The sequence below is a fragment of the Oryctolagus cuniculus genome, chromosome 18 (assembly GCF_964237555.1).
Source record: "Oryctolagus cuniculus chromosome 18, mOryCun1.1, whole genome shotgun sequence".
NCBI classification, from domain to species: Eukaryota; Metazoa; Chordata; class Mammalia; order Lagomorpha; family Leporidae; genus Oryctolagus; species Oryctolagus cuniculus.
This window is the reverse complement of record NC_091449.1, coordinates 4,052,576-4,060,336: the sequence shown is the minus strand read 5'-3', so window position 1 is coordinate 4,060,336 and position 7,761 is coordinate 4,052,576. Positions and strand designations below refer to the sequence as shown.

The window sequence follows — 7,761 nt, the reverse complement described above, 5'->3', positions numbered from 1 at the left end:
GGAGAGGCCACGGGGGGCTCAGGACACAGGGGCAAGGGACCCCAGCCCCACGTGGAGTGTGGTTCCACACGAGCCCAGTCTCCCTCTCCAAATGAGAAACCTGGCACAGGGTGTGTGGCTAGGGACCCTGGCTGGCCTGGGCCAGGACACCTCCATAATCTCTGTTGCTGGGGGAGCTCGGGTTCTCTGCCCCAGTGGCCACCCTCCTGAAGCCCCTCACTGGGCCCCGGGCTGGCCGCCCCCAGCAGGACCCCACCCCAAGGCCCCTGTCCCCTTTGCGGTTCCTCCTGCACCTGACACAGCCACAGCGGGGCTGCAGCTCAGCCACAGCTCTGCAGCGTCTGCCTTCTTCATTCACTCCCATCAGCATCGAGAGGCCTGGAAGATTCCATCACCTCCCCACAGGATCCAGCCTCCTCCCACCCCCTCACCACCCCAGCACCCATATGTGCACTCAACAGCTGAGGAAGGGGAAGTCCCTGCCTCAGGCCGCCCGGGAGAACCAGAACCCTAACTGGGCAGCTCCTGGGCACCGCCCATGAGGGGCCACCCTGGGTGGGGCGGGAGTGGGGGAGGGAGGCCGGGCAGGCACAGCACAGGGGGCAGCGGAGGCGGAGGCCTGGCCCTAGCTGTCCCCAGAGCCAGCTGTGTCCTGGGCCCGTCCTCAGGGACAGCGGGGGAGGTCAGGGAGGGGCTGCTCCCTTCCTGTGAGGCCCCAGATGAGGAACCCGTGACGTCTCCCCGCTCATCTCCAGCCGGACTCTGGGCCTGTGGCCCTCACAGCTGCTCTGCTCCACAGGACCATGGGTGGCGGGGCTCAGACCCCAGCCCTCACTGCCCTCCTCTGCCTGGGTGAGCCGGGGACACGGGGACAATGGGACCCCTCAGAGGTGTGGAGGGGAGAGTGCCCTGCCCCAGCTGGGACCCCAGGGCTCAGAGGACCAGGGCAGGCCTGGGCGTCTCTGCAGGGGTGGGGAGTGGGGAGCAGCTCTCACGGGGACCTCTCTTCCAGGGCTGTGCTGGGCACCATGGGATAAGGCACAGGGGGGTGAGTCCTCCCCTGACCTGGCTCAGCCCCGGGGCCCAGGCAGCTCAGGGTTAAGGAGCCCAGGGGGGCTGGGCTGATGGTGATGGCTGGGAGGGGCTGGGAGTGGAGCTGGGGAATGGGGCGTGGGAGGGGCGGCACCCTGGGGTCTGCAGCTCTGATTCCCTTCCAGGGACCCTCCCCAAGCCCTCCATCTGGGCCGACCCAGGCCCCCTGGTCGCCGTGGGGAGCCCTGTGACCCTCTGGTGCCAGGGGTCTCTGCAGGCTGAGGTGTATCGTGTGTATAAAGAGGGCAGCCCTCAGCCCTGGGTAGTGCAGGCCCAGCAGGACTCCAGACACAAGACGAGCTTCTCCATGATCAAGTCCATGAGCTCCTATGACTCAGGGCAGTACTGGTGTGTGTATCTGACCTCGCTCGGCCCCTCCCAGCCCAGTGACCCCCTGACTCTGGTGGTGACAGGTAAGGGGTGTCCCCTGCCTAGAGTGGCTCCAGGTCACAGAAGGAAGCCAAGTGGGTGCATGGGACAGCAGCCACCCACCCTAAATGGCTCTGCTCTCTCCTGCAGGGATGTTCCCGGCACCCTCCCTGTCAGCCCAGCCAAGCCCCGTGGTGGCGTCAGGAGGGAACGTGTCCCTCTCCTGTGGCTCACATAGGGTGGGCACTGCCCATCTGCTGAAGGAGGGCGGAGCCGGCCCCCTGCACAGCCCGGAAGCCAGGTTCTCCCGTGGGGCTGGAGTGTGGCAGGCCACCTTCCTCCTGGGCCCCGTGGACAGCACCCACGGGGGCATCTACAGGTGCTACTGCGCTCACACCAACTACCCCCACGTGTGGTCCCTGCCCAGTGATTCCCTGGAGCTCCAGGTCACAGGTGAAGGGCCCAGTGCCCAGGGAGCCTGGGTGGTTCGGGGATTTGGGAACTCTGACCCTGTGGGGGCAGTGAACAGCTGCAGACCCCTGCCGGCTGTGGGCTCATGGCTGAGCCTGCCCTCCTCGCCCCATCCCCCTCTCAGGGCTGCACAGGGAGCCCTCCCTCTCGGCCCTGCCAGCCTCACTGCTGCTCCCGGGACAGAGCCTGACCCTGCGGTGTCACTGTGAGCCCAGCTGTGACAGATACGCACTGACCAGGCCCGAGGGGGACACGTCCCCCCAGCACCTTGCCGGGCAGCCCAGCCCCGACTTCCTCCTGGTCCCCGTGAGCGGCTCCCTTGGGGGACGGTACAGGTGCTACGGTCGACGCCAGGGCCCTTACGCCTGGTCGGCCCCCAGCGCCCCCGGACGTGCTGGTTGCAGGTGGGGAGCCCCTGCCCACCACGTCCTATCCCTGGGACACGGACCCCAGGATACCCATGCTGCCCTGAGGGGAGGGAGGGGCTGCTCCCTCCACACGCCATCCTCTCTCCCAGGAATGTACAGGAAACCCTCCCTGCAGGCCCAGCCGGGGCCCTCAGTGCCCAGGGGAGCAATGGTGGCCCTGCGCTGTGGCTCCCAGGAGGTGATGGACACCTTTCTCCTGCACAGGGAGGGCTCGGGCACCCCTCCCCAGCATCTGCGTGTCCCAGGCCAGGAAATAGCTGCTCAGGCCACGTTCATGCTGGGTCCTGTGACCTCAGCCCACAGAGGGACCTACAGGTGCTATAGTGCCCACAACACTGACCCCTACCTGTGGTCATGGCCCAGTGACCCCCTGAAGGTCAAGGTGTCAGGTGAGGACCCCAGCCCTCCTGGTCATCCTGGTCAGTGCAGGGCTGTCCCCAGGAGAGGGCTGGCCTGGGGGAGGGACCTGGGGGTGGTCACCAGGGAGTGGGTAACAGCAGAAGACTCCAAACACAGGGACCAAGTCACCCTCTGTGGCGCTGGGGGCTGGATGGTTCTGCTGGTAGGGGTCCTCCCCCTGAGCCTGAATGGTCAGGCTGAGGCAGAGGGGGTGCTGGGCCCAGCCTGGGAGAGGAGGCAGCGGGCTGAGTGGGGAGCATGGCATCCCCAGTCCTCACCGACTGTCCCCACCCCAGGAGGCCCTGAGGGTCAGCCGCTCACAACCATGGAGCCCGCCCCACTGAGCGGAGAGTGGGGGGCTGTCCTAGGAGGAGGGGCTCCGCTGTGCCTGACCTTGAGGTGCGGAGGCCTCTCTCTGCACCTGCTTCTCCACCCACCCAAGGAGGAGCAGCCTGGAGCACCTGGGGAGGGTGCACACACTGGGGAGCTCCTCCTGCCAGCAGCTCCCTGGTCTTTTGGGAGTGCAGGCCTTAGGAGCTGCAGTTTGTGGGCTCCAAACCAGGTGTGGAGCTGGCCGCCTGCTGCCCCAGGCTGTGGGCTCACTGAGGAATGGGGAAGGCCTGGGTGGGGACTCCTTCGGGTCCAGGTCCCTGGGGAGAGGGGAGGGGTGGCCGTGTGGGCTGTGAGGTGGTGGCGGCTCAGGGGGTGAATGCAGAGACCCAGCGCGTGCCTGGGGCACAGCAGTGCTCAGTGCACGGTGCTGTTTCCCACTCACAAGGGCACCTGGAAGCAGGGGCGCCCTCCCTGCCCTGCGCCTCAGGTCAGAACTGGCAGAGCCAGGCCCAGTCCTGCACAAGTTCTGTGCCCTCAGTCGGGGGAGGGGTGGGGACCTGCAGGTGCAATGGCTCCCAAGCCCCGCCCCCTGTGACAACCCTCAGGGAGGTCTGGGCCCCTTATTCTCCTGAAGAGCAGCTCAGTGGAGGAGCAGCAGTGGAGCGTTTGTTCCTGTGGGGACTCCTTCCCCCGACCCTGGTTGGGCTCTGATTTCCTGACAAAGTTCCCATCAGCCCAGAGGGAAGGGAAATCTCACTTCCTGGCTTCCCGATCCCTGGGCAGCCTGGCCTGTTTCAGTATGCGCACGTCTGTAGCTGCGTCCCTGCACAGTGCCCACTGTGATGTGTGCTGTCTGTGTCCATGTTCACTATGAGTTGTGTCCCTGAGCTTGTAACTACCGATAGTCACCGAGGTCTACACTGTGACCTGGTTGTTCCAGGTCTTCTCACTTAGGAATACTGATTGTGGAACACAGTGGAGCACCACCGCTTAGGAAACACGTGTGTGTGTGTGTGTGTGTGTGTGTGTGTGTGTGTGTGTCCCATGGTGGCTGTGTCAAGATAATGAAGACTTAGTTGACCACAGATAAAGAGGGTGGAGCAGCAGGTTCACAGGCTGAGGTGTAGGGGAGGGGAGGCTGCCCTGGACGTTGCCCCTCTGTGTCTCTGACACTCAGGAGCCCCTGATGGCCCCTGCCAGCCGTGGTCCCGGGTCCTCAGTGCTGAGTGCATGGGGAGGGCGGGGTCTCCTCCTCCTCACTATCCTGTCCCTGTTCTCAGGAGGACCGGAGCCCAGCAGCCCCTCGCGCCCGCAGCCAGGCTCCCCCACTGGTGAGTGAGCTACAGGCCGGAACCAGGGCTCAGGCTGCTGCGGGGAGGTGGGCTCCTGTGTTACTGGGTCTGGCCAGCCTAGGTGACCCCTCCATGCACACCCCCAGCCCCAGCGCCCCAGGACCACACCCTGGAGAACCTCATCCGCATGGGCGTGGCGGGCTTGGTCCTGCTGGGCATTGGGCTTCTGCTGGCGGAGGCTTGGTACAGCCACAAGAGGACCCGGACTGCAGGCCGGCAGTGACCTGGAGAGAGGACAGCGCTGGGTCACAGAGACCGAGCCCTGGGTGCGGGTTGGGTGGGGGAGCATGAACACAGTGGGGAACCGTCTTCCGGGGTTTGGTTACGGGAGCTGTCTGGGGGCAGCAGGGGCTCTTCCTCTATCCAGCTGTGGACTTCTCTGCCCTGAGGTGGGAGAGCGCCCCCTGCAGACCAAATGTGGATCCGCACCATGTGGGCCTCCTGCTTTGCTCTTTCTTCATGGAGACATTAGCTCTGTACATTCTGGTGAATGCACTTCCCAGTGCGCATGCGTGAGAATCCGAATTTCAGCAAAGAACCAGGAGTTTGCTCCATGTAACAGAATAAACGAGCAAAATCAGATTTCAGGGTGGGCGAGGTCCATCCATCTGGGGAGTGAACTTTCTCTCTCTCTCTCAGACTGTATCTAGCTTTGTAACTTTCAAATAAATAAAATATATGTTTTTAAAAAGTTAATGGTGTACAACATTGGGAATGTACTACAAGTCAGCAAACTATACACTTTAAAGAGCTGGTTTTATGTCATGTGAATTTGAGCTCAATAAAGAAGGAAACCTGCTTCCTCGAAATTACCATCCAATCCAACAGTTCCTCTCCTGCACATACAACCACAGGGATTGAAGCAGGAACCCAAGCAGGTGTTTGCATCCACGGGTTCAGAGCAGCCTCATTCACATGAGCCCAAAGATGCCAGCAACCAGAATAAGCCCAACAGGTGAGTGCGTCCACAACAGGCGGTGTTTGTAGACACGGCTGATACTCTCCTGTTAGAAAAGAAGGAGGGTCTGGATAATCATGGAGAAACCCTGAAGATATGACAATACAGAAATCAGCCGGTATCACAAAGACACCATGGTCTGATTCTGCTCTGAGAGGTGCCCGGGGGTGCAGATTCAGAGGGCAGAACGTGGACTCGGGTGTGGGGAGGGAGAGTGCAGATGCCTGCTAGTGGGTCTGGGGTTTCTGTCTCTGCTAATGAAGATGTTTGTGACAGGTGCTGGTGGGTACACGACACAGTGAATGTGAGAGGCAGCTACAGCCGTGAGTTAAATTTCTGTCAGGTCTGTAATCTGTGCTCTGTGACTTTCAGCTCGACAAAGGAGGAAGACACAATTACCAATAACATATTTGCCACCTATTTTTCCCTTTAAATGAACACGTAATAATTTGGGAGGTGCAGCGTGGGATTTGAAGGTGTGGTGATCTCACCAGGGCGTTCCCATCTCGTCATGTCTTGTGTTTGGGCCCCAGCTCCTCTCCTCGAGCTCTTTGTAGAAACACTCAACAGGTTATGTGAGCCATGGGTGCCTCCTGTGCTGTGCAGACAGAGCCGTTCCTCTATCTGACTCCACCTTGGGACCCGGGGACCAAACCTCCCTCATCTCTCCCCCAGACCCTTTTCAGCACTAGTGGTCACCATCCTACTCTGCTACTATGAGACCAACTTTTCCAACTTCTGTGTAGAAGAGAGAACTTACACTGGATTCCTGGGAAGGTGTATTTCACTAAAGGTTCTCCAGTGATACCCATATCTCCACAAATGACTGGATTTCATTAGCACTTTTTTAGAACAGAATTATAGTGTGGAGTTATGTACAGTGGTTAAGTCCCTGATTGGATGCCTGAATCCCACAGCAGAGTGCCTGGGTTAGGTCCAGATCTGCCTCTGAGGTGGCTTCCATTACTGCACACCTAGGAGACAGGCATTAGCTCAGTGCTTGGTTCCTGCCCCCAGGAGGGAGATCTGGCTGCAGCTCCAGGCTCCTGACAGCCTAACACAGCCCAGGCTATTGCCAGCATTTGGCGGTTAAACCAGTAAACAAAAGATCTCCCTCTCTCTCTTCCCCTTTCAAACAAAATTATAAGTATTTTAAGAGAGAATAATGATAGGTCTCTCATCTTATTTTATTTCTGCCCCCCACCCCAAGAACAGGGAAAAATGGTTTCTCTCTGACAGTCCATCAAAGTCTAGGCTGCATTTTTTCCGAGGGATATTGCCAGTCTTATCATATCTGCCACACTAGGTTCTGTGATTCCCTCGAGTGTGTTTGTGAAGATCCCGTGCCAGGAAACCTCTGTATCTTCCTTGTCCCAACTGGAGATCCTGGGAAGCCACACACAAGGTGGTGGAGAAGGAACTGGGGTTGCAGAAGGAGGCTGATTCATCAGGACTCCCACGGATACAACACTGCAGGGTGTTACCATGGGACATAGAATGGACTCCCATGGATACAACCATGCAGGGTGTTCCCAGTACCGACAGATGGATTCCCATGAATACAACACTGCAGGGTGTTCCCAGTGTGACATAGGGAGGACTCACACAATTACAACAATACATGGTGTTATCAGTGCCAACAGAGGTAGGATTCCCATGGATACAACATTGCAGGGTGTTACCAGTGCCGACAGAGGGAGGACTCCCACGGATACAACACCCCAGGGTGTTTCCAGTATCCACAGAGGGAGCGTCACCTGGGCAGCCCCCAGTATTGCCCTAGAGTTGGTGGTGCTGGGTGAGGAGACAGCCGGGTCTTCAGCCCTCATGTGGGAATTTTACCTGATTTTTAATAGGCTTCAAGAATGATTTTAGGGAACAAATGTGTGCTATAGACCCTTCACTCAGCTCCCCGTAAGTATTGTAGGTTAATATGGAGCATTTCTTCCCAGCACCCTTAGCTCAACTAGTCCATGGTTTATTTAGATTTCCTGTGTTGGAACCTAATCCTTTATCTTCTCCAGGATCTCACACTTCCTCTGGTTCTCTCTCTCTCTTTAGGCCCTTCAATGCCCTTGTTGGCGTTGACCTTGATGACAATTTTCAAGAACATGTGCAAGACCTCAAGGATGCCCCGCCCTGGGAAGCTGTGTGACAGGACTGGGTGATGGGTCACTATGCAGAAGATGCCAGAAAAGAGCTGCCCCAAGCACAGCCCAGCAGGGACCCAGAGGATCCAGGAGCCTGGCTGCTGCTGTGGATCTGGGGCACCTGGTTCCCAAGGGAGCATCACCCTTCCTCCCTGGCACTTTCTGCGTGGAAGGAAGTCTACGTCAACCCACACCTGAGAAGTGGAGCG

The 7,761-nt window shown here is 59.3% G+C and overlaps 2 protein-coding genes across 3 annotated transcripts; both read left to right on the top strand.

Moving 5' to 3' along the window:
- The first annotated feature begins 607 nt into the window (after window positions 1-607).
- Window positions 608-5,089, top strand: LOC138846405 (leukocyte immunoglobulin-like receptor subfamily A member 5). Of its 2 annotated transcripts, XM_070062002.1 has the most exons (6): window positions 608-852; window positions 1,013-1,048; window positions 1,218-1,505; window positions 1,612-1,914; window positions 4,373-4,423; window positions 4,531-5,089. In XM_070062002.1, the coding sequence occupies exons 1-6, from the start codon at window positions 804-806 to the stop codon at window positions 4,665-4,667; spliced, it is 864 nt and encodes a 287-aa protein (XP_069918103.1). In that variant the 5' UTR covers window positions 608-803; the 3' UTR covers window positions 4,668-5,089. The 2 variants fall into 2 exon arrangements, with proteins under 2 accessions (XP_069918103.1, XP_069918102.1); XM_070062001.1 differs by lacking the exons at window positions 4,373-4,423; window positions 4,531-5,089 and having other exon boundaries at window positions 1,612-2,142.
- LOC100345136 (uncharacterized) lies at window positions 2,452-4,236 on the top strand. Its single transcript, XM_070061992.1, has one exon. The coding sequence runs from the start codon at window positions 2,452-2,454 to the stop codon at window positions 3,466-3,468; it is 1,017 nt and encodes a 338-aa protein (XP_069918093.1). The 3' UTR covers window positions 3,469-4,236.
- Window positions 5,090-7,761: the final 2,672 nt, after the last annotated feature.